The sequence below is a fragment of the Psammomys obesus genome, unplaced genomic scaffold (assembly GCF_907164565.1).
Source record: "Psammomys obesus unplaced genomic scaffold, mPsaObe1.curated_primary_1811, whole genome shotgun sequence".
Lineage (NCBI taxonomy): Eukaryota > Metazoa > Chordata > Mammalia > Rodentia > Muridae > Psammomys > Psammomys obesus.
In genome coordinates, this window is record NW_026591597.1 from 3,603,981 (window position 1) to 3,631,807 (window position 27,827).

A 27,827-nucleotide genomic window follows, 5' to 3' on the forward strand; every position below is an offset into this window, starting at 1 on the left:
ACAGTCTGACCATACAATGATGCCTGTTACTGAAAAGTTTCTTCACTTCATGCATAGTGTGTCATGCACATACTGATTACTCCAAAAGTCCCTCTTACTATATCTACCCATTGATCCGGGAATGTTTGATTTATGCCGAGTAACGAAAATTGCATTGAGAAGACACCATAAAGCATATACATCGCTTATTAACACGGAAAAAGATGTTTTACTAGTGGCCATTCATGAACCTCTCATCATACCTGCAGCACCAGCTACACACATGCCTGTAACACTTTACGACACTTCGCTTCAATATTAGATTTTAGTTCAAAGTGGAACTCATTAACTTAAAACACACTCAAGTGGAAAGCAATGGCGACAGTTCCTTACACAACACCATAGCAGCATCCATCGAGGTTTACGAGGTTAACAGAGGATGGAGAGAAGCTTTAGGGTAATGAGGATGCTGAAGAGAGCATCTCAGTAGTCGCAGAGAAAGGATAAGCTTGGATGGCTCTGTTGTGGAAAGTGATGCACGAGGGTAAGAACGAGCAGAGAAACAAGTAGCCAGATCAGAGGTATCACGAGCCAGAGCTGAACCTTCATTAGGAAATAATGTTGACACCATGCATTGCCTCTAGTGCATCTCACATGGACTAGCATTATTCATACATATGCACAGGCTGATTTTCAAAGTTTTCTGTAGACAAACATGTCAGTAACTATGAGCTATGCATATGTAATACTTATTCTTCAAAAAATTCTAAAGGAGATTTACCTTATTTCACAATTGCAGAAAATAGAGTTAAGACATTACGTAACTTTTTAAAAATGTACCAGTCCTTGAGATATAATTACTGTCATCGTGGCTCAGACCATAAACTATAAAAGTGAAAAGTTGTTTACAAGTGTTCATGTATCATATGACAGTAGGATAAATGAATTAGGCTAACCACAAGCAACTGTGTATGTTGTGTGTTTGGATGTGTGTGTGTGTGTGTGTGTGTGTGCGCACACACTTGGAGTATATATGTGTCTGTGCAGTTTGTGCATGTATGAGTGTGTACATGTATGTATGCATATTGGTGTATTATATGTGTGGGTGTACTCCATTAATTCAGGTAACGCATACTTGTTTCCATAAAGTGAATGGGAAAGAGGCAGAGCTAAGCTCCTTGCCGCAGATTGCCACATTAGGTCTCGCTGATCAATAAGCCTTGCTAAGAAGTCAATAGGAGCTACTATATGTTGCTTTAGGAAACAGGTATAACAAATCATATTTACCGATTTTTTTTTAGGCTTGTCTAAGGGGGACTACTTTGTTGGCTGTGACTAAGAACATCCAAGATTTATGACACGTGATTAAATGTGTCAGTTCTTTGAACCTAGACAAATCTCATCTGGATAAAGGGGATGGAGGACCATTGGTTTTACTAAGATACCAAAGGCAATAAAATGAAATGATGCTTAGCAAGTTCCAGTTGCCCCTTTAGGAATAACTATCAGGTTTATCAGCTCTTTAAAATAATGAGTTGAGACTGGTGCCAAGTATTCCGAATCAATGCTCTCAAAAAACTTCATCAATCGCTCTTTCTTCATGCTTAATGAACAAATTTGGCTCTACTTCTTATAACTTGCTTCCTGATCGATAGGCACAGCACTAGGCCTGGGTTTAGAAAATGAGAATTATAGTTCAAATTTAACTAATTTGTAACTATTGCTAAAATGTCCTCCCTAGTGAGGTGTAAACAAAATCTATTTCCTAAGGTTTCAACAACAAACTGAGGCATGATTTGACCAAAGTTTTGTTCCAGGATTAATAAGGTCATATTTTGGATACCTTTAGGAGAGGTATAGCTAGGTCTTGAGGTAGCACTATTTCTAATTTTCTGAGTAAGTGTCAGATTGATTTCCAAAGTGGTTGTACAAGGTTACATTCCCACCAGCAATGGAGGAGGATTCCCCTTTCTCCACATCCTTTCCAGCATGTATTGTCACTTGAGTTTTTTATCTTAGCCATTCTGATAGGTAAAAGATGGAATTTCAAAGTTATTTTCATTTGCATTTCCCTGATGACTAAGGATGTTGAGCATTTCTTTTAGTGTTTCTCTGCCATTTGATGTTCCTCTATTCATAATTCTCTTTTTATCTCTGTACCTCACTCAACCATGTTTGTAGCAACTTTATTCGTAATAGCCAGAATCTGGAAACAACCCAGTTGTTCCTCAACTGAGAAATGGATACAGAAATATTGGTACTTTTACACAATGGAACACTACTAAGAAATTAAAAACAAGGAAATCATGAGATTTGCAGGCAAATGGTGGGAACTAAAAAAGATCATCCTGAGTGAGCTATCCCAGAAGCAGAAAGACACACAGGAAATATACGCACTTACAAGTGGATATTAGACATAAAATATAGGACACACATACTAAAATTTTTACACCTAAAGAAGGTAATCAAGAAGGAGGACCCTGAGTAAGATGAACAATCTTCATTCAGAAAGGCAAATGGGATGGATATCGGAAAAAGGAGAAAACAAAATAGGACAGGAGCGTGCCACAGAGGGCCTCTGAAAGACTCTACCCAGCAAGGTATCAAAGCAGATGCTGAGACCCATAACCAAACTTTGGGCAGAGTGCAGGGAATCTTATGGAAGGAGGGGGAGATGAAAGACCTGGAGGGGACAGGAGCTCCACAAGGGTAGCAACAGAACCAAAAAATCAGGGCTCAGAAGTTCCTACAGAGATTGATGAATCAAGCAAGGACCATGCAGGGAGCAGATCTAGACCCTCTGTTCAGATGTAGCCCATGGCAGTTCAGTGTCCAAGTGGGAAGTGGGTACACTATTAAAGGGAACAGGGACTGTCTCTGACATAAACTCAGTGGCTGGCTCTTTGATTGCCTCCCCCTGAGGGGGGAGCAGCCTTACTAGGCCACAGAGGAAGACAATGCAGCCAGTCCTGATGAGACCTGATAGGCTGGAGTCAGATGAAAAGGGGAGGAAGACCTCCCCTATCAGTGGACTTGGGGAGGGGCATGGGTGGAGAAGAGGGAGGGGGAATTGGAATTGGGAGAGGACTAGGGAGGGAGCTACAGCTGGGTTAAAAAGTGAATAAATTGTAATTAATAAAAAATAAATTAATTAAAAAAATGAGGTCATTAGGCTTACTTACAGAATATAGGTTAGGTGTTAGTATGGGTACTCCTCGACTAAAAGGCATCACTGAGAAATCTTCATCTAGCAAGTATAATGGCTTTCACACAACCATCAGAGTCTGCTCTACTAGTCTTTGTCCATCTTTCTATATATAGATATTCTATAGCTTCCCTAAGGCCTGAAGAATATATACATATATATGTTAGATATTATGTTGAGAGGACTATAACCCCTTGTAACCCTTTTTCTGATAACCTCTCATGAGCAAACCCAGCGGAACTTCTGAAGGGTAGCTTGAAGAACAGTTTTGTGTCACATGATTTATGTAATAAAAAAGATACTAACATCTATGCAATTCACTTCTAAAAATTAGGAAAGGAGGGAGCAAAGTGGGAATATACTTGAGTTCACCACTCAAAAAATGATCGGTGAGACAGACAATATAAAGTTGCTTTCCAAATGATCAGATGTGGTAAGGACAATGGCGTCAATGTTCTTATTGTGCGTTAATTATATACAAGTGGGAAACTGCAATGGTGAAATACAATAATATTCAAAGAGTGGGGGTCCTAATGAATGTGAAAGACCAGGTATAAACATGATGCTTAAATGATGTTATTGAGGCTGTTATCTGCAAAAAGTGGTAATGTCAGCTGTGCCTCAGCAAAGAGTAAATCACACGCTTTTGTGTGAAAAAGGGCCCTTCTGAGAATTTGGATTCGACTTTACTATTTCTCCTGCTCTCAAAGTGACCTTGGCAACAATTTCCATATGAATCAGAGAGGACAGCCTTCCTTTTCCAGCTTCAGCACATCGAGCAATCAGTTCTTTTATTTTCACTGTAACATGAAAGTCTGAAGCCATCAAGCTGTCAGAGTCCCTTCATGTCCCTGGGTATAAGTCCTGCATTTTCCACAGAAAAAGGGGTGTCATTTTCTGTGCGTGGAACTTGGAATTCTGTCTTTTGAAGATGGGGCTCTTGTTAGCCTGATGTGTATGTAAGAGCTTTTCAGGTGCTATCATACCTTTAGGATTAGACACATATGATTCAGAAACAAATGGACCTTACAAAGAGCAGAGAGGAGAGTTGGTGTCCTTTTTTGCATTTCTGCTATTCAATGAATTCCTTTCAAACTCATGAACAGATATTAGCATATGGAAATATTAGCACCTCACAAATCTCCTGCAGACTTCTGCAGATGGAACACCTTGGGAGGATTAGCCAGCTGAAGCTTTGTGGAATCAACAAAGCACTGCTACAAAACAACCACACAATATCCAGGAGAAAACAACAGATCTTCTAATGGACAGCATATCACCATTTATCTCTCTTTTCACTTTAATAACAAATATACTTTTTCTTCCTAACTGTGCCCATGTATGGCTGCTACTTTAAAATTTAAAACAATCTAGCATTCTTTTAATTCATATTTTATTCATATTATTCTTTTCATTTTGTTCACTTTTTTGAACGACATTCAAAACTGGTATATTAATCTAATCCTTTTATGCACCTGCCTAAATAGAAGAAGGTCTCAGAGAAAGAAAAATAAGACTGACTCAAGGTCACACACTAGTGAGAGGTGGGATAAATTTAGAATGTAGGTTTACTAGATCCAACTCTAGTGCCTCTCTATGGAATGGTTCCTTTGATCATTAATGTTCACGTCCTTCTAGGGCATGATTGTACTCATTTACTGCCCATACATAAAAGCTGAGATTAGGTATGTCTTGAAACTCCTATGGAGGCAGGCAATTTTAATGTGTGTCACATTTTGGGCTTTGGGTTTTGTTTTGCTTAAGGTAAGTCTCACTCTATATCTTTGACTGGCCTGGAACTCCCTATGTTGACAGACTGGTCTTGAATTCACAGAGATCAATCTGCCACTGACTCCCAAGTGATGAAATTGAAGGCAGGTGCCACCAATCCTGGCTGTGTCCATATTTTACTGGACACTATTTGTAGATATATAGTAATATACAAAAACTGTAATAAGCCTTCTATACATATTAAAGTATTTAATGTGGGGATCATCTTTTGAAGTTCATCCCATTCTTGTTCTCATACAACTGCCAAGAAGACTGAGAGTCCAATAAGTTAATTAATTTGAACAATGTTGCATAACTAGTATACAGCAGAAACAAGATTCTGTAGCCCAATATTTATGGGCTATGCATTGTTTCCCATGTTTAAAAAAATAAAAAAAAGCATCCGCTCTATAGGATTTCACCTGCTTTTTATCAGTTTTAAGAAAGAAAATGCACTTCTAATCATTGTAGAAGTAGCCACAGAATGTATTTAATTCGGGTCCAGTCGTTAAATACAGATCAATTTTCTGAAAAAGTGTCTTGCATTCCATTCTTTAAAAGAAATTGACCAATTTCAAAAATACTCTATATTTTTAAAAGGAACTTGAAAGGAGCCTGGCATGGTGGTGCATGCCATTAATCCCAGTACTCCAAAGGCAGAGGCAGTTGGATCTCTGTGAATGTGAAGCCAGAATGATCTAGAGAGTGAGAGCCAGGACAGCCAGAGCTATATAGTGAGATTGTTTCTCAAAACCAAACCAAAACAGAACAAACCAAAGGAAAGAAAGAAAAGAATTTCAAAGTATTGTGGCTAAAACAACTCATGTGGCAAGATAGTTCATTTTTCTTAGACCTGACATAAGGTATATTTGTTTAGTGGTAAGTCCTATTAAATGACATTTTATGTACAATCTGGAGCTACTGTTTAACTATGATCTTTAGTTTCTTTTTTAATCTTAGCAATAATTTCAGTGTACAAACTTCAGAAAGGAATGCTGCTGACTAAAACACCAGTTGGATCTGCTAGCCAACCATAACAAGCATTCCTTGAAGGCTCCTGATAGACCATTCTCATTCTTAGTGACATGCAGATTCTTACGTTAAGTAAAGGAGTACTATGTTATCTAAAGCAAATTCCTAAAGTGAACTGAAACATGGTAGAGTTAGAACAGTTGGTTGAATGTAAGCAATAATAACTTCCAAATAAAAATATAATTTTGTTGTGTCATAACTTCCTGAGCACAAGCAACAAATGAAAGAGATTACAGGTTATTCTAACATTAATTTAATTCATTTCTTATGTAACCACTATGAGTCAGATTCATTTTGAGTTCACCCTGCATATGGTTAGAATAGTCAAGGAAACTGTCTTCTAAAGCATGGCCTAGAAGGCTATGGTGAAATTCTCTCAGTGAGAGAATTAAAATGCACAATGAATTAAGATTTTACTAATTATAATTATTGTAGTGATCAAAATATTAACCATATTACAAGCATCCTTACATTGTGAAGTCACACAACTTCATAATTATGTACAAAGTGAATTAGAATACAAAATACAGACTGCCTTGGCTGTATTTTAGATGTGATATAGACAATGCAGAATTCTTTAAAAATTGATTTACAATTGCTATTTAGCATATCTCATTTGCCAACTTTAGGTAACGTATATTCATTTCTCAACTTTTTGTACTGAAATGATGTATAAAATTGCAAACTAAATTAAAGAGTGGCATTTATGGTGCAAAAAATGAGATTTAATTATTGTGACATAATAATAAATATAAGACTAGTAAATTCTGAATATAGAACAATGAATACATTTAGCCCACCATACAAACAAAATTAGGTTTTAGTAGAAGTACTTGACCATCTTCATTAATTTTGCAAAATACTTTGTTCCAGAATACATTTATTGTTTCTTTTAATTTTTCTTCTCTTTTTAAAAACACTGTATTTGGGGCTGGAGAAATAAATCAGTGGTTAAGAACACTGGCTACTCTTCCAGAGGACTCAGGTTCAATTCCCAACACTCATATGATAGCTCAAAATGGTCTATAATTTTATTTCCAGGCAATTTGACACTCTCACATAGGCATACATATAAGACAAAACACCAGTAAACATAAATTGAAATAATGAAATCATTATTTGAGAACATGTCTGTAGTACGCTGTGTATATGATCACATTCAAAAGTTTTAACCAGCTGTAAACATGGAAACTTGAACAATGATCAGAATGGCAAGATATAACCATGAGCTAAAGAGTGGCATGTTCATGGATATAATGTACAACCCCTGCTCAGACATAGCCCATGGTAGCTCAGTATCCAAGTGGGTTCCCTAGTAAAGGGGACAGGAATTGTTTCCGACATGAACTCATGAGCCTTCCCTCCACCCCGAGGGAGGAGCTGCCTTGCTAGGCCACAGATAAGGACATTGCAACCATCCTGAAGATACCTGATAAGCTAGGGCCAGATGGAAGGAGAGGAGGACACCCTCTCTCAGTGGACTCAGAAGGAGGCAGGGAGAAAATGAGGGAGGGAGGGGAGAATTGGGAGGGAAAGAGGGAGAGGGCTACAGCTGGGATACAAGTGAATGTATAAAATTATTTAAAAATATTAAAAAAAAGAGTGCCATGTTATGAAGACAACCAACCACTTTCTGATTGGAGCCAAGGCCCACAACACAAAGGAAAGACTAGCATATTACTGTAAACATAGCTGAAAACTCCTGGTTGGGGGCTCACTGGCATCAGAGTAAACCTGCCATTGATGAGGATGATGATGTTAATGATGATGATTTTGCTAAATGGACATATACCAAACTGCCATCTAAATTCATTTCTCTATACCTATAGATTATTGTGGCTCCTAGACATAATCAAATATGTTTCTTTGTGCAGTGGACAGTAGACAGTTTTTACAGAAACTCGTAACTGCTAAAGGTGCAGAGAATGTGTGCCAAGAGTGCTCAGCCAACAGAAGTCACCTATATCACCTTTCCCTGAGGCCCAGAGACTATAGTAAAGTGCAAGGGAGGTGTTAACAGTCAATGACAGGGAAGAACTGGACCAAAACAAGACCACTGCAGTCATAAACTAAACAGCAGCTGTGGTTGCCTGCATAAAACCTGCATGGGATCAAGACACTCAACATTCTAGCAGAGTGAGTGGAGATCATGAGCCCCATTGTGAACTGAGGAGCTTTTGACAGTTGAAGGCTTCACTTAGAATTACTTTTCTTTAAAAGAGTGGTTGCAGTAGTTTGGCCACTGGAGCAAACTCAGCAGTGTATTGGCAGCACAAATTTTACTTGAAAGGCTTTTTTTTAAGAAGAAGAAGAAGAAGAAGAAGAAGAGGAGGAGGAGGAGGAGGAGGAGGAGGAAGAAGAAAAAGAAGAAACAAAGTTGGGGTATTTAGGAAATTGGTATAGATCTGTGCAGCAGTATTGAGAGAAGTAGAGATAAATAAGATCAAAATACATTTTATAGTATTCACAGAGAAATAATACTAATTAATACCCTAAAGAGAGACTAAACATTTCATGTACTTATAAGGAAACACACACATACATACCAGAAATGCTGTTCTAGTTTCTGATCTCTTGCTCTTTTCTCAAAAACACATTTTACTTAACAAGAACAAAAGTTACACCACCATTAAAGACTTTAAATCTCCAAAAATGTGTGCTGTGTTTTCTTCAGTAGCATGTTTTGTGATGCTATCTAGAAATCTTGAGCTAAATTGATCAATGTGGCCATCAAAACAGATCAATAAATTAAACTGGCAAGTTGTTGTAATAAACGTGGGCAAACAATGATTTGCCTTACACTACTGTAATGGGAGGGCTTTATGATCCTCATTTTAAACATACCAGCTCTCTGGACACAAGTTCAGAGAGTTCTAATTTAGTGTTGAATCTTGCCAAGCCATTACAGAGAAATTTGAGCACAAAGTAGCAGATGCTCTGATTTATTTTTCTGATGGTAACTACTTTAGCATAAAGTTTCTACTCCTTTTAATCTGTAAGCACATCAGCTGTACTCCAACTCATTTCTCATATATGTAGTCACAGTCCTTAGTGAGCATAATGGTCACTATGTCCATGGAAGTTCTTATTTTCAGCAGGTATACAGTATGAAGGACACAGATGGGACAACTTATCCAAAGACCATTACTTCAAAACTATATTTTAGGACACAAAATTAAAGGGAATGAAAGGAGCATTAAGATAATGTTTTCAGTGACAGGGCATTCTGGTTGTTTGGGACAGATTAGAAGACTGAAAGTAATATTAAGCAATCATTTTTTATGCATTTAAGTTTATTAATAATAGACCCTCCTTAAAATAATATTTTTTTTATTTTTTTATTTATTTTTATTTTATTTTTTTAGCTGAGGTAGATTTTAATGATAGGTTAAATTTAGGTGGGTGGAGAACAGTTTATTGTAGACACAAATGTCCAGGGAAATAAGAAATCAGTCCCTTGTGTTTATGACTAGTATTAGAGTTACTTGTATGGAGAACAGACTTTTACTCACCAATTTTAGAAGAGATTGCATATTCATTACCCATCTTTTTTTTTTCCCTCTATCTTTTTTTTATTAATTACACTTTATTCATTTTGTATCCCCCCATAAGCCCCTCCCTCCTCCCCTCCCGATCCCACCCTCCCTCCCGTTTCTGCATGCATGCCACTCCCCAAGTCCACTGATAGGGGAGGTTCTCCTCTCCTTTCTGATCTTAGTCTATCAGTTCTATCAGAGGTTCTATCAGTTCTATCAGTCTATCAGAGGTGATCAACGAGCAGGCCAATCAGATTATGTCAGAGGCAGTCCCTCTTCCCATTACTATGTAACCCACTTGGACACTGAACTGCCATGGGCTACATCTGTGCAGGGGTTCTAGGTTATCTCCACGAATAGTCCTTGGTTGGAGTATGAGTCTCTGGGAAGTTCCCGTGTTCAAATTATCTTGTTCTGTTGCTCTCCTTGTGGAGTATGCACAATGCTGTATGTGTGTTAGGGGTCATCAATCATATTAATGCCATCAAGAATACCTCATCCTAGACTGAAATATAAATGGCAGCAAGAATGGTGGAGCTAAAAATTGCGTTTTCCTAGATATCTGTTTGACATTTATTCATTTGACTAAGAATAAAAAAATAATCATTGAATTTAAAATTTCCCATTCAGACTTTTCATAAAAATCTAAAGTACTGAAGTATAAATATAAGAACTACATAGTAGTTATAAGAATAAATTTATCAAGAAATATGCCAGATTCACATAAAAAACTGCAGAATTTTATAAAAGCTCATAAAAGAATATAGGTAAGTCAGAAGGAGAGGCATGTTCTTCAACAGGGAATACCCATGAGGAACAAATTTCCTAATCTGCTCCATAGGAAATTTTAAGACAATTTATTATTTTAAAAAATGGTAATATTTTGTCCTATTAAAGTTTAAATGTTTTATGAATGCAAGGAATATAATGAGCATAATGAGGATGACTTTTTAACTTTTTTAACATAAAATTACTACTAGCACAAAATACAGATAACTATTGATAGAACAATTACAGAGAAAATTATAGATCTAAAAACAGGAAAAATAATTTTACAAGTATATCTAACATAAATACATATAGTTGCTCATATGTTTATTCCATAGTCATAAAATTTCCCCCAAATAATAAGGTTCATCCATGGGTGATTGTTTTCATAAATATAGTAAATATGTAATAAAATTCTATGTAACCATTAGAATTATTGTAGACAGCATCAAAAGATATTGTCAAAATGCTGACAGCTATAAACATACATGAAAGCATAATAATACTATCTTATTTTACTTCATATGGTAAATATATTCAGTAAAACTATTAATTCTAATTCTAAAAATGTATTTCTACAAAGTCAGAAGATTTTATATTCATTTTGTTAATTGTAATAATGTAAATTTGTCAATATTTTTCTGGCTAGAGACTATTTTAATGGTCAGAAGAAAAAAGGGAATCCAGATTTTTAGAAAGTCCTAAATATGGAGAAAATTGTGTGGCAGATACACTAACCTTATTTACCAATAAAATGTAACCAGCAAGTTAAATCTATCTTATAAATTTTAATATCTCTATTAGCAAATTAAAAAAAAACCTGTTCTCTAAAACTCAAGAAAGCTGTCCCATGATTTAAATTTCCTCAGTTACAAATATAGTATAAAGCTGGGGCTTCTGGCATCTTCCTTTTGATATGAATATGGTTTCATAAGTGTAGGAATAATCTGTTAAAATTTGCCGGTAGTTTTTGGTTGAAGGATTCTTTCTAAATAAGTACACATTTAGAAAGGATACTTTCTAAATAAGTACACATAATATGTAACGTAGCAATTATGTAAAAATATATGTGTATGCAAGGAACATTATATATAAACAAGATATATTTCTTCTGATTTTGTTCTTATCAATCCATGCGGAAATCAGATGAAGTATTTTAAAGATGCGGATATCAGAGGGTGGTTCTTTAAGTAATGTGCTGCCCTAAACTTAGAAACGAGTCTGTTCCAACTGAAGTCTTTTGAGTTGCGTTCAAACACGTGTAGCCGTTATTTCATAGAAAGTGAGAGGTTGGTGCCTGGAGCATTCCAAGACAGGTGTCATCACATTAAAATGGCAAGTGTGAAGTGCTGATTCTTCTTTGCTCCAAATGTCTCCCACAACATTTAATCAAAATCTCATTTTGCTCTTAATTCCCAGGATTAACATATACTTTCTTCCGGGCACATTTTTTGCATTGAGCAAGAACTGAATTCATTTCTCAGAAACGAAAGCTAATGTATAAACTCTAAGAAAAAATATGTTATAATCTCCAATTTACTCACAAATCCTACTGCTACTGAAAGTGATAATTACTAACAGAATTCATATCTGACTGATGGAGCCTATATGATTTCACAGTGTGACAAACTTTGATTATATTAAACCTTCTATTTGTTTCAGTTTTGTGGATTGTCAAAAATCACCTACCTATTAGTGTACACTAGTAACCATCACACTGGGCGATTATGGCCAGGGCATACCTACTTAATTCCTAAAATCATAATAATAATTAATATTGTTTCTAATAACTTAAAAAATCTTTTGAGTGAATTCGAGCTTCAACTCTGCATATTCTGGAGCATCGTAAAAATAACTGTACTGTTCTGGTTCTAACTAGGCCCTAGCTTCATCCACTAAGCCCCCAGTCCACATCCATAAAATGTGACTGTAGAATTCGTTTCACACTTTCTTGAAAATAAGAAACTATTTTTAAATTGTACCATTTCATAAAGATTTCTCAATGAAATGAGTTGGAAAATTGCTCATAATCATGTTTCGGTTAAGTGTCAAAAATTATAATTTTCTGGGTGTGGCGGCACGTGCCTCTAATCCTATCACTTGGGAGGCAGGGGTAGGCGGATCTCTGTGGGTTTGAGGCCAGCGTGCCCTACAAAGAAGTTCCAGGACAGCCAGGGCTGTTATACAGAGGAAACACCTGTCTCAAAAATAAACAAAACCAAACAACCAACCAACTAACCAACCAACCAAACAAACAAACAAACAAACAGAAAAACCAAAAGCAATTATAATTCATTTCCCAAGTAAACTTTTCATTTCCTTTCAAGTTAAAAGGCTTAAAAAAATAAATAAACCTCCCCCTGAGGGGGGATTAGCCTTGCCAGGCCACAGAGGAGGACTATGCAGCCAGTCCTGATGAGCTAGGGTCAGATGGAAGGGGAGGAGGACATCCCCTATCAGTGGACATAAAGAGGGACATAAAAGGAGATGAGGGAGGGAGGGTAGGATGGGGAGGGAATGAAGGAGGGGGCTACAGCTGGTATACAAAATGAATAAACTGTAATTAATATATGAAAAAATAAAAAAATTAATTAAAATAAATAACTAAAGTACCACTGCTTCAAATAAGAAAGAATATATATATATGTATACATTGATACATTTTATTCTATATCGTGTAAATTCAAAAGGGCAAAATCTGGACTTGTAGTGGTTGATAGAAAATATGGTTTACATACAAGAGCTGATGTTTAGTTGGGCAGAGGAAAAAGAGAGAGAGAGAGAGAGAGAAAGGACGATAGAAAAAAGAGTCAAACTGAAAGCCATTTCTGGGTTATGGACAATCTGAAACATATTCCTCATTGCATAATTCATACATTTTACACAAGCAAGAGTCAGCTGTAGTGTAAAATATGAGCCTGCTTTGCCGTAGGTCATGAAGACATGCTTTAGACTCATGGGCAAAAGCCTGCCATGTTTATCACCCTGTCAATCACCCAACTCCCCTCTCTGGATCATCTCTAAAATACAACAGCATAAAAAAAGCAAGTGAATAAAAATTGGAGAACAAACACAGAAATGGTGATGAGGATTTAAGCCCTACTAATCCATGGCTGTTCACTCATACTTAAAACTCTTTGTCGTGCTGGACTTTTTGCTTATGGTGTTTCTTTCATTCATGATTAATCAATGCTGAAAAGAGTTCATTCTGGAGATCCATTTCAGTGATAGACCATGCCTACCTAGAAAGCATGAGGTCCTAACTTTGATTCACTACACTGTGAGCAAATGAACAGAAGAGGAGAAGATAAATAACATGGAGAAAAGTCTGCAATTATTAAAAGCTCAGCATGCTCATAAAAAAGTCAATGTTTAAAGGTTGTGGTGTGTGTGTGTGTGTGTGTGTGTGTGTGTGTGTGTGTGTGTGTGATTGGCTGAATGGCTCATTGCTCAATTGTAGAGTTCATTGTCAATCTAATTTGCCACAGTCTCAAGAAACAGGAATAAGTAAAACTGTGTTTCAAATCAACTCTGCTTTCTAAGAAAGGTGAGCAACACTGAAAAAAATTTCTTTTTCTGTTTCTGACATTAAAAGTTGCAAGGTAAAAGAACTGTAGATATATTCATGGAAAGCATCAAATAGCAAAAGAATGTGCAGGAAAAAAGTGATCTTGAATTCTACATGATGGTTAACAAGAATCCTATTTTCATGAAAATTGAAACAAATATTCTAAACCAGTATAAAAAATTTAGTAGTGTAAAAATATTATACCCACCTTTTTAAAAAATAAATCCTCTTTAAATATCACACTTGATTATGTTTCATAACATATTATTGCATACATATATTGACATATATATATATATATATATATATATATATGTATATATATAGTGCTACAGTCAGCAGCCTGTGGTTTAAAACCTTAGCAGTGGTGTCATCATCACGTGACTATGGATAAGTTAATTACTCAAAATTTAGTCCATGCAGCTATAAAATGAGCAGTTATTTCTTTCCATTATTAGGTTAGTTGTGCTGTCTAATTTAGCACAATTTTCTATATTGAAATAAACAATTTTCTATACAAACTAAGCACACAGCAAAATTCCTGAAACATTAGCCCAAAAAAAATGATAGGTGTAGAGATATTCAAATTTGTGAATTATGATTTTAGTGACTAAATTATGAACGAATATATACTATACTTTTCTCACCTTATTTAATTCTCATACGTATTAGAATATCCACACACACATATATATATAACACAAATATGTTTACATAGATGTCATTGCTCATCTATATGTGTAGACTCATGAGCTCCTTATGAAACCAGGAGCCTACTTATAAAATTGTGACACTTTCATAAAATAAATATTAGGAGTAGTTTTCACAGGAAATACATAAACATGAAACTGGCTTTGTAAAATGGAGTTTTAAAGTTTTTGTTTATATAAAAGATGAAAAGCTATAGTAATTAGCCAATTATTTCTACCAAAATGAAGTGATGAGTCAAAATATAAAAATCTGTTAATTAGACGATTTAAAGTGATGTAATTTACTATATATCAACATGTAAACTATACATATAAACATATGACAATGTTCCATAATACTGTTAAATAATAATAAAAGCTATACAAAATATTTACAAATATATTTACAATAGACATAAAATCACCATGAACATATATATACTAATAATTGTGAGATAGACATTCATGAATCAGTTTCATGTACCTGAAGTACTTAAATCAAACAGGAGACTAAAAATAATAGAATTTATATAGAAATAGAAATAGTTGCATCTAAAGTTTTATAGAAAATACTCGTGTTAAAACTGAATTTTGTAGAGTATTCATTTAATTAAAATATCATCATAGTTTGGATTTGAAATGTCTACAGAGGTTTACACATTGGAGTTTCAGTGTGTAGTGACAGGTGGTAACTGGAGGCGGTGAAGCCTTTAAGAGGTGGGGTCTAGAGGGAAAATGATTAGTCATTAGAGGTGTGAACTGAACACCCAACAGGGAGATTGGGGCCTGCTAAGCTGCCATGAGATCAACAGGCCTCTACTGCTCTCTTCTCTAGTCAAGGGATGCTGGCCCACTACAGACTCCAGACGTCAAGGCCCAAGATGGACTAAATCATCTGAAACCATGGGCAAAATCGAACTATGTTGATTCATTCAGGTGTTCTACCATAGCAATGCAGAGCTGAGTAACGCAATGTGATATAAAAACCTACAGACAGACAATTAAAAATATTTTTGATTAATAATCTTGAACAAATTGGGTGCCGAATTACTGAGCTTTAAGGTGCTTAACAAGCCAGGCTTTACATTTCAAAAGTACTTTCTTTTCAATTATGTGCACATATGTGGCATGTGTGGGTATGTATACATGAGTGCAAGTATGAGGCCGGCGACATTGGATCCTCTGTGGTTGGAGTTATAGGCAATGGGGAGCTACCTGATATCCGTAATGCGAATTGAAATCAGGCCTTCTAGCATGAGCAGTATACCTTGCTGCCAAAGCCTTCATCACAATAAGAGACTAGCCAATTGTTTCCCCTTTCTTTTGATGATGAAATTATCAAATTCACTTCTAATTTCACGAAAAAGCAGCATTTCTAGAAGGATGACATTCCCCGAAAATATCTGCAATCTGTGCTCCCTGAGCGTTCTCAGACTTACTCAGTTCTGTCTCATATTTACTCATAATTCTGACACAGAAGACATGAGTGCTAACATGGAAAAACTCAAGGGTCATCGTTCAAATTAAATCTTAGTCTCTCACTGTGCATTGCATCTTCTCAGTTCTATCTCGTCATCTGAAACAGTGTCTCTATCTCGCTTTTCCTTTCCACTTCTGCAATAAGGAGGAGGAATTCTATATTGTAAAGAATTAACTGACGTAAAATCTACTTTAAGACCTACTCTACAACCTAACCAATAAGGCACCCTTTCCAAAAGGCAGGCAATGACAGCCTTTCCTCTAGGCCTCTGACAAATCCAGCCCTCACCGGTTGCACATCTGGGGAGAGTCAGATCTGTGCTGAGCATCAGAGGTGCCGGCAAGGGCTGGCTCTCCAACCTCTGGTCTTCCTCTCTGGCTCACTCACATAACCCTTTCCAAGATACACATCGATCCACCTTTAAAATGTCATTAACTTAATTGTTGCTGTTGTGTTAGGAGGAAATTTATTTCATTTTTAATTGCCTGAGAATAACTTTATAGTGAAGACCTCTTGGCAGGGAAATGGACACTAGATGCCAACTTACAGAGCATGGAAATGAGAGTTGGCAATAGAAACGCCTATGGCATGTTAACAAAACTGCCACCAAAAGTAAAACACCTCTCCATATTTATTCATATAGATTGGCACAACTCATTTCTCCATCTGAGTAACATACTATATGATAAAGTAATATAATATAGTATATATTTAGCAAGTAAGACATATGCCTGGAAATGTCAGTCATGGTGTTGGTTTTATATCTTTTAAAACTCATAAACATTAATGTTTTCTTCTTTAATGTTTATTTTCAATGCATGTTTACATTATACAAAATGTAGTAATTTTAGAAAAAAACTCAGGATATCATAGTGTGTAGATGAGTCAAGTTAATATTGATATTTTAATACAGTTCTCTGTCTTGCATATTTTGCATGTCATTAATAATAAAGCATAAAATTATGTGTGCCATTATTCTTTAGTTAACCAATTGCTATAATTGTGTGTATCTGTAAAACAGATACAACAGATTTCTTATTTATAACAGGTAATAAGTAATAAGTAAATGATCAGTATGTTCATCTATTTGCATATTATACAAAATTATAGAAAGAATGCAGACAAACACAAGTTTGCCTTGGTGATCATGGTGCTGTGTATTATTACAACTAGAATTGTAAATTATGAAATTAAAAGGTATATAAAGCACATTAAAATGCCCTATGAAATTAAAATGTACAGTATAATACTATAAAATAAACAAGAGTACTGAGCAAAATTTGAATAAGGACAGAAATTAAAATTTAATAAACCCAAATGAAAACAGTTTTAGAGAATGAACAAATACAGATGTTTTTTCATATTCTTAAATTATTTACCCACAATAGGCTTTTGAACATAAATGAGATTGACCATTAAATACAGAAAAACACTGCTTAGTATGAATGTTTTTCCTTATGTGCCTGATGACAAAAGCACTCTATTCTTAGCACCAATGATTCTAAAATAAATTTATAATTGTCATAATTTAATGGTTGTCACTTGCATCTAATAAATAAAAGCAGGAGCTGCTGTTAAACACCTTACGGTTCACACAGCAGCCCTCTACGACAGAGTAATATCTGACCCCAACTCCCAGAGTGCCAAGGTTCAGATACTTTGAATGAATCCAAAATAGGAAAGGGCCCTTCTTAAAAATTAATCCTTCCCCCTCCAAAGCATTCTCTCTAATCTATATTCTTGCAGGAATTCTGTAACTGCGTAGCGGATTAGAAGTAAAAGGAAACATATAGGATGCATTTCTAAGTTATGACATTGAAGAAAGCCCCCTCATCTGCCTTCTTTACAAAGTAAGCCCACAGTCAGATCTTTAATTCACCACCCATTTAAGCAGAGCCTTGCTGTGTACCCAGAAAGAGAAACAGCAAAGGATGTGCTCTGAGAGAGCCAAAAGAAGTAGATTTCAAAAGTGGAATGATTAAACAGAATGACTGTTCCAAAACACATGAGAAGTCTAAAGACTCCATGCTTGTGCTGACTTGTATTTAGATCATGTGAGAAAAAGGGAAAAGCACACACACAAACACACAAGAAAACAGGGTGTCTTGCTAATAAGTGACAAAAATGAAAGAGTGTGGCGTTTTCACCCAGTGTCTACCTACAGCTTAAAATAATTAAAACAGTTAAGCCAGCAACATTGATGACAGTTATTTACCGTAAATCAATCACCTTTATGATCACTTGACTGATACCACTGAAGCACTGAAACAAAACTAAACATGTCAGTGACTGAGGCTCACTAACAATGAAAGAAATTACCCACACATTTTGTTTCCTCAAATACTTGAGATCCTAAACAAACCTTCCTCCAGTCACTTGGTCATATTTAATATATCTGGATAAAGTGCCTGACTGAAGGAATCACTTGTGTAAAATTGGGGTGTTTTAAAGACAGTATAAAGAGCTTGATTGGGAAGGGATGAGGGAGGGGGGTTGAGGGAGGGGGTACAGCTGGAATACAAAGTTAATAAATTGTAATAAATAAAAAATAAATTTAAAAAAAAGATAAAACTAGAACAAGGAATGACAGTAACATCCCATGAATAACTGGTTCATTAATCTTCTGCTCTTTTCTTACACACACACACACACACACACACACACACACACACACACATACCTCAGAATTAAAATCAAAACAGTACAACCAAAAAATATCCTAGTAGAAATAATTGAACTTTCTCATGTTAGGAATGCAGTCTAAAGGAGATTTTAGGACTGAGAGATGTGAATGTGATTATTTGCTGCTTGTGTGACCTTGAAGAAATGATTCTTCATCTCTGCACTTCAGGTTTCTCTTCATAAATAAGTTGATTTTAATGATCTCAGTTTTTATAGAAGGTTTGATAATGAGATAATGAGAAATAACATGTGCCTATAATTATTTTATGATACTAATGAGATAGTGATGATTATAATGATTGCTGAACACTGCATAGGTGAAGGAGGAGGTGGAGGAGGAGATCAAAGGGGAGGGAAAAAAGACAACAGGAAAGAAGAGAAACAGGGTGGAAAGAAGAATACAAAAGAGGGTGAATAAGAAGAAGAGGTATGAAAAGAGGAAAGATAAAAGGTGGAGGGGAAAAGAAGGGAAAGAAGTTAGTAAGGAAGAAGATAAATATTAAGAGGAAATTGAGGAGGAAGAAGGAAAACAGAGAAACAAGTAGGGAGGACATGGGGAAGAAGAGGAGGAAGGGAAGGAGAAAGGGAGTAATTTGCCAACACAGAATAGAGTTTCTATGCATAATCTGTTTATCACTGATACAATCTTTGGCCATCGAGTGTCCATTCATGCTTCATCACCTTTTCTATTAGTCTAGTGACCTTCCTACACATTTCACAACAGCCATGCTCCTTATTTGGTCTCATTAGAAGATGTCTTCTCTGGTACAGAGAACATGAAAGTCTTTAATCAAGAAAATTTTCAGCTTTTCACTGCATCCTATATCCCTTTTTTAATTTTCTACCTACTGACTCCTGAAGGGTATTTCTTCTCTAAAGTATATATGGCTCCTTTAAAAAAAATAAAAAAAAGCAGTTTTTCTCTCCTCAAAAGTGTAGTTGGCCTTCAATCACTAAAATACTTCTCATTGGACTTTGTTAATGTGCGCCTGTTATTGTGACTGAGAAACAAGTTTCACTACTTCTTTAAAGTGATTCTGGTAATGTAAAGAAGCTGATTGACCACTTTTTTCTCACTCAGACTCTCATGAGCATCAGCTTCGAGGACATTAGCTAAAGGTTCTTCCACCAATTCTTTGATGCATGTTAGTTGCCCATCATTCTCTTTTCTCGCCTCCTTTTCAGTTTCTGCCACTTAAACCACAGTGCTCCTAAGAGCTCCATTTTTAGCTGTCTTTCAATTCCTTTTTAGTTTTCTCTTCATACAGTAAGAAGCCCCACTTACCGGGCACAGTGTTTGCATCTATCTGCCATCTTTCCTTCTCTGTTGTAGGTTTACCCCCACTTGAAGGCTACATATGGAAAACTCAAAAACTCAGCCTTGCTCAAGCTTAACCCACCATCAGCTAATCCTCATCCTTCCTGCCATTTTCTCTTCTCTGGAGCAATAGATGACACAATCAAAATCTTGGGATTCATCTACACCATACCAATCCAATCTGTAAATGTATGGGTGTTACATTACAGTCAGAGCTAAACTCACTGGTGCTTCCTAGCCTCTATAGTTAGCTTCCATATCTTCTCCTGACCGTAGACTTTGTTCCACTTTTGTTCACCTCCTGCACTTCAGAACCATCTTCTAGAGGTTTGAGTCCGACAATATGATTCTGAGAAGACTTTTGCATGATTCTTTATTCTCTTTCAAAATGTTACAAGCTCCTGAGTAAGGTGGGCAGACAGAGTGACAGACAGACAATGGACAGATACACACACATAAACATACACACCATGCTATATAATCTAGTCATTGCCTATGGCTACATCATCAACTCTTTACCCTGTCCTTAGGATCACATGAGATTTTTAAAGCTACTAGCAAATCACTGACACCATTTTTACCCCTCTGCCACTTTCTCTACAATGTCAGTTTTATTTTCTGCTTGAAACACCTATCCACAGATCTCTAACCTCCATTTTGACCACATCATTATTCTGTATTTCAGCAATACTCTTCTTCATCCTTCAAAGTACTTATACATTGGCTTTGAGATTCACTCTACATTGTTGGTTTAAACTGTGCATGTCTTCAAGTTAAGCACTGTGATTCTGCATTCTACTTCTCCACCTCTATATTATAGGTTGTATACAATAATAGCAAATTTCTGCTATGAAAATAGATTCTTCATTCAATACTGGAAACTTTGCATACTGGCAGACAACATTATTTGTTTTGGTGTAATTCGTCAACATGGAAGTAGTGGGCAGGCAAAAAGCCAACATGACATACCAAAATACGAAATGAGCACTGAGATTAAGTGACAAAAATCTAATAAAAGACAGAGGTGTCAAAGAAAAGAGAAGAAAAGACTGCAGCTAAGCAAATGTAAGAACCTGGGACAGAGTTGAAGAACCACACACACTCAAATATAAAGTTACATGAGGTCAGGGGCTGGGTGATATTCTTTGTTGCTCTGCCCATCAGGCCTTACACATATCTTGCTTATAGTAGCTGCTAAATAACTATTCCTCGAATGGAATTTTAAGCCGTGCAGCTGGTGATACAAGAAACATCTGTATATTTTTAAAGCATTACTTTTCTCCATTTGCCATTCCATAAAAAGGTAATTTTGTGAATGTGTTTACTAGAACTCTTTCCTGAAAAGTGAAATATTGCTTCAGTTGGTTGGCAAATGTGCCATTTCAAAATGAAGAATCTGCCTCAAATGAAGAAAAAGCTATTTTGGTCCATAATTCTCAGAGCCAAATTTGAATCGTAAAATGCACTTTTCATCAAAGAATCTTAACAAAAAGATTCCTGCCAATTTAACCAAGACATCTAAAAATATTTCATTCTAGAGCCAAGCTTCCTGCTTAGCAGCATTCTGACTGAGATCATGTTTTTTTCAGAGATCTTTCACTGGGTGATGGCCACCCATGTCAAGAGCCTGCCACGTCCTCACCATATTCCCGAGAACTCAGACTGACACAGTTCTTTGGCCTTCCTTCAAGTTTTTCTTCATTTCAAAGTTTTCCTGAAACTTTTATGAATTCAACAGTTACCATAACAAGCAAGTATAATCAGAGACACATGTAACTTGTAGATGGAAGTCAATTAAAAATGTCCTTTACAGATCAAGCATGAAGAAACTGACAATTAATGAAGTGCATGACCACTAAAAATGGATCCCAGGTACCATGAATGCTTTCATGGTTTTCACTCCTCAATAACTTGTATGCATCCAATGTCATTTTATTAGATCTGTTAATTATCTGGGGTGGTAGAAAAGAACTGTTGCTCTCTTTTGACTCTTAATGAAATTAAGACCTTTTTAATTGAAAACAAAATAAACAAAAAGACCTCATTGTGACTGAGAAATGCAACTGGCGCCTAACATCCCTGATCCAGTTCAGAATCTTTCTATAAGTGTCATCTTTAAACAAACAAACAAACAAACAAAATATCAGCACAAACATTTATTCCTTCAGTTCAAAGGACTCTAAGGAATGTCATTCCTTTATTCCTTCAGTTCAAATGGTCTAAGGAATGTCATTCATGAAAGGCAGATGCACCAGAATAAAAGTTACAGGTTCTAAAGACAGTAGAGCACAAAACATATTGAGGAATAAATGTGGACATTAATCAACTTAGAGGTTTCCATTAAGTAATTTAATCAACCATCCTTTGACACTAAATATAACCTAAACATCCTAACCCTGGTAGGCCTTTGAAGAATATGCAATAAATGTCTTATATTGAGCTGCCAATGGGGGTCTAACTCATCTGTTGCTTCCAAGGGAATAACCATATTTAGAAACAAGATAATAGCAATATGTGTTATAAAAATATTATTTGGAGGGTAACTTTTAGGTCAGCAGGACTGGTAGCTGAAATAAATGTACACTTTTCAACAGCTCAAAGTGTGACTGGACAAATCTATGAGTGTCAGAATTAAGCTAAGAAAGGAATCTGGCTTGGAATTTTTTCACACTTGTTTCAAATCATTAATGCTACAATGTTGTCCCATTTACAAGCTGACATTTATTTTTGCACTTTCGACATCCCATGACTTCTCTGCAACAGTAAATAGCTCAAAGTAATGACACCCTGCCTCAGCTGGATCTATATTTTGACTAGCAGGTCTTGGCATTGTGTCCATCTCTGATATCTCTTCAAAATGGTGCATGTAGGTCAAAACGTCAGTAAAATTCATGGAAAAAAAATCAAAAAACAAACCCAAAAACTTTACCACTCCACACCTATAAGGATATAATACACCCAAGTCCATTCCTAAACTATTGTAGTAAGCTGGAATCATTCTGTGAGCATTGCTTTATCTTGTATGTACATTTTTAAAATTCTTTATGAAATATCATTTTGTGATGTCTTAAAGAAGTGGTTACTAAAAGTTTTCTTGGAGAAGATAAGCATAAATTTAAAAATAAATAAATGAGATATGAGTCTGACACAATCACATGTAGAAAACACAAAGCCTTACTTGATATCTATACATCTTTAACATTAGCTGTTCAGTTTAGAGTCAAGTACCTGAGGCTATGGAGGTACCCAAATTAGGACATTTTCTATTTTTATATTCCTCGCAAAATATGTAAACTGACGGAAGACTTCTCAAATCCCACATGAATAATATTCACATATTTGAGAAATTAATTTCTTAAAAGAGGCATTCTCTATCAACACAGGAGAATCTCCTATTCTGTGTTTGCGAGTCATCCAATAGTGTCTTTCTTTGGTGTTTGTGTGGCATACAATAAAAATATTCCCAATTATTGGATTATAAGATTTCTGTTATGAAACCATTGCTGAGTTAATTGATTTTCCGCCTTAAGTTTCTGCAAAATGGTCAGAATCATAGGAGGCCTTCAGATCGTTACTGCCCAGCATCTGTGACTGCCATGGAAGTTGCCTCTTTGAATTCTGGGAAAGTGGGAACTTCTGTTAAATTGAGGTGAGAACCAGGCTAAATCCTAATACTTCAAACTTCTTGACTTAATTAGTATGTCCTATATTTTATGTCCCAATGGCTGGCTTAAAAGTGTTTGTATAAAAGCTTACAGACTTCATTTCTGCCCTTAGTTATTCGTCCACTATCAAGATAGGAAGGCAGGAGAATGTCATAACAATCTGAAATATGCTGTGTGCTATCAGATCTGAAAAATAAACTGGAATATATTACATTAAGGTTAAGTCTATTTATATAGACTTTCTAAAAGCAAAAGACAAGGAGGAAAGACAGAGAGAGAGAGGCAGACAGACAGACAGACAGAGATTCACTGGAGAAACACCCCTGAGTCAAGTGGGGGAATCTGGGACACTTGTCCTTGTCATGCATGTCCGCAGTGTTCCAACATGGGCAGCAGGGGGCGCTCTTGCATGAAGCAAACCCCCCCAAAAGTGCTTCCCTGTTGGAGAACACAGGTTCTTCTCACACCCCTCTCTCCTGGTGCTTGTGCTCTGTCCAAAAACTAAGTGTGGCTGTCAATAAATTGTATGAGCTTGGTACACACGATGATTAACATTGCAGATGCAGCAAGAAAGTACACTTGGTGTTAAGTTTGCCTTTGGGAAATAGAGTGGTCAGCTTTTATTTTATCTCATTGAAATGCCAGAAGGAGTTAAAGGAGGTGGCGAGTAGTTGGGGCTGGAGATGTCTAGTGTCATCTAGTATAAAGAGGCAATTTCCTGAAGCAACAAGTGGGCATCAATTTCCCAGGACCAATTACTTAGTCTCTTTGTGATAGTTTAGTTTGTAAGGTAGACTACCTGACAAATGTTTTTGTCACATACATATCCTCCTTTTTCCATGACTGATAACCAAACCCAGAATTGTAACTTGACAAACTGAGGATTCTAAAGAAGCTGCCAGAACCATAGTTTCTGCAGGGGCCTCCAGCGTGTTGCCGCCTTTTACAATTGGATGTGTGATGTATTTTGCTTACTCCATATCAAGACACAGTATTGGATCCGAATTGGAGAAAGGGCAAAGAAGCAGGAGTTTTGTTCTGTAACTACACACACCACGAAGTCCAGGGAAATATACCTTGCCTCTGTCCCCACACATTATGTGTGCTTTCAAACACACCACACCCCCAATGGCTACACAACCCCTGCCCCTTCCCCCAAAGGAAGGATTTCAGAGACAAAGCTCTGAACAGTCATACTCACCATATTGACTTCAGACACCATATCAATGCTGGCGATATCAATGTTCATTCCTACGGCCACAGGGGGACCTGCAAACCAAGAAGGTCAGCCACGTGACTTCTCAGAACTTAGTCATACCAAGAGTTGTCACTGGGAACTCTAAAGAAACCCACTCCCTGGAGTTAATCCTCAGACTCATCACTCTCCTTCTTCTTGGTGATCAGAATTGGGGAATGCTCTTCTAGAAATACGTACACCTGTGCTGCTGATGGAACGGCCAGCTCAGCTGTGTCTACACATGGCGATGCCTCAGAATGTGAGTCCATACAACTGACAACAGCACAGGACTGTTTTCACCCTAAGGATTTGTGTGTGTTGCCTTGAAACCCCCTCTTTCTCATCCCCCCCCTCCACTTCTGTGTGTAGGTTTTAACTCTTCCATTTCCAGTAAGAGTCTGAAGCAAAATCAAATGACCACACTAGCATATCTGGGGCTGCAGGGAGAGACTGTCCTTTTTCCCTCTGCTATCTTTATTCTCTATTCCCAGAAGCCCTTCTCCCCCCTCCCACCCACCCCTGTGTCATTCCCCTTAGAGGACTAGATAGTATCCTGACCAGAGCCACTTTAAACCATGGCCAGAACTCTTTCAAAGTAGGTGGGCACAGGGAGTTGGGGCCACCTCTCAGCCAACTGCCCGTACATTATGTCCTCAAAAATACTCACATTACAAGACAGCCCTGGGCACACCGTTAACTAAACTTAACAGGCTTGTATCTCAAGAAAGCTCAGACAAAGATTCCTCACAGTGAAGGAGAAGGAAAGAATCACAGTGTCTGGTCACACGCTAAGGGGGTCTTTTTGAAAAATCTTTCAGGTCCTGGACAGTAACAAACTGGCAAGTTTGGATCCATTTCAGGGCATGGTAAAACAGGCAAACACTCCATACGCCACATGCACCCACAACTAAGGAGAAGGATGAGAGAGAACACAAAGCCCAAAAGACAGCTTCAGCTGGAGCTGGGCTGTTTCTTATTGGCAAGGCGATCCCATTACCTCCAAAATCTGGTCTCAGACGAATGTCATAGCCTTTCAACAGTCTGTCCACCGTCTCTTTAACCAGCGACATATTACTAGGGTCATTGACACTGAAGGAAAGAAAATGACAACAAACAGGAATGAATGAAGAAGCTAGCACGGCATCTTCAACAGCACTGCTCTCAGAGAGGTATGCAGACAGAGCCCTGACAAGTGAGAGAGGAAAAAGACACTTACCTCTGAGCACAGACAGCGGCGATTATTAAGGGAAATGACCAAATCCCAAAGTAGCCCCTTTTCCGGACTCTCCACATCCCTTTAGTTTTTGATGGGATTGAGGGATTCACTGAAGAGAGGAGATCCAACTTAGTCTGCCCAGCGCAGTAATTCTAATGTGGAGCGCATGCGCACGGCGTACCAAAACATCAAAGGGGCAGCGGCGGCTGCCGGGGACCGAGATTTCCTTGTTTAAAAAAAAAAAAAAAATTAAAGGGGAAAAAGGAAGTAAAGCATGCATGTGTGTAATATGTACATGTTTGAATAATATTAAACTGTCACCCCAGAAGTGCATCCAGAGTAAAATCTTTCTTTTCTTTTTTATTTTTATTTTTTGTTGTTGTTTTCCTGTTGTCTTTAAGACAAAAGCAACCAGAGCGTGTGGTAAGTTTCTGTTGTTCCGGGAGGTAGTTTTGCACCTCACGGTGTGGTGGGGTTTGGAGTGTGTGTGTGTGTGTTTGTGTGTGTGTCCTTAATTTTTCTTTTTCTTTCTTTTTTTTTTTTTTAACAGGGTGTAGGGTGTAAGGGTAAAAGATGGGTTCCTGAAATCCCACTCAGGGGCTAAGCAGGTTGAAAGGAGCAAATAGTTGAACTTTATTTCCTTAAGAATACCAATCCCCTGCCTGGGACTAGCGGAGGGGGTGGGGGTGGGGGAGGGCGCGGTAGGAGAGGGGAGGAGAACTGTGGGAACTGGTGTCCGAGGAGGAGAAAAGAGACCAATGGGAGGGGTGCTGAGCAAAGGCTGGATTTTGAGCGGGGCGGGGGGGGGGGGTGGGGGCGGGCTGGGAGTGGATTGATATGAAAGAAAGGGGTTGAGAAGAAAGGGGAAGGATGCAGGAGTTCATACGATGCTAGCCTTTCCTGCGAGTCAAGGGGCAAGCTTTTTCTTCGCTACTCACGAGCGATTCCTTTCTCTTCCTGCTGCTCACCCTTTGCCCGCCCCGTGCCCTAAGAAAACCTCGGGGTCCTGGTTTCTGGCGCTGTGACGTTCCTGACCCGCTAGTCCGGCTATTTATAACAGGAGGGGGAGGGGGCGAAGGGAGCAGTCAGGCAAGGGCTTCTCTCGGTTTGGGTCTGACTCTGCACAGGGAAATTAGTAAGTGGGCAGGGTGAGGTGTGACTGAGGGACAGGGAGACGGGGGCGTGAGGGACAGAGAGTGACAGGAGGTCTAAGCACAGGTGCCGGGCCAAAAAGGCACCCAACGCGAGGGCGGATGGCGGGGTGGGATGCTCTCCTCCGGACCCCCACGCCTCGAGGACACGGGCACATGGCAGACACACACACACACACACACACACACACACACACACACACGTGCTACCGCAATCCTGGCCACCCACCACTCCTTACCTCACCAACCCGAGCTGGCCGCCCACTACTACAGCCCAACAGAGCTGCACCCCTGCCGCTCCGCTTTGGCCAGCTGAAGCTGGACTTCTGCGTCCAAGCCCAGTGGTTCACAGAAGGCAAGCACAACGAAGCGGACCCCGAGACCTCCGGAGCCACCGAGCCCCCTACCTCCACGCCACAACTTCCCCTCGTCCCTGTCCTAGCCCATGGGGACCCAAGCCTGCCTCCTCTCCTCCTGCTCCAGGCTCACCACGGACACGGGACCTGGAACTCAGTTCATGGGAAAAAAAAA

The 27,827-nt window shown here is 37.8% G+C and overlaps 1 protein-coding gene across 1 annotated transcript in view; it reads right to left on the bottom strand.

Annotated features, from left to right (window-relative positions):
• Positions 1-27,595, bottom strand: part of Gabrb2 (gamma-aminobutyric acid type A receptor subunit beta2) — a 229,793-nt gene extending 202,198 nt beyond the window's left edge. The window contains exons 1-4 of the mRNA XM_055610701.1: positions 27,536-27,595; positions 26,146-26,371; positions 25,927-26,018; positions 24,894-24,961 (exon numbers count right to left, since the gene is read on the bottom strand). Of these exons, the coding sequence (XP_055466676.1) occupies positions 24,894-24,961; positions 25,927-26,018; positions 26,146-26,222 (237 nt within the window). The 5' untranslated portion in view covers positions 26,223-26,371; positions 27,536-27,595. The remainder of the gene's footprint in view (positions 1-24,893; positions 24,962-25,926; positions 26,019-26,145; positions 26,372-27,535) is intronic.
• Between the last annotated feature and the right edge of the window lie 232 nt (positions 27,596-27,827).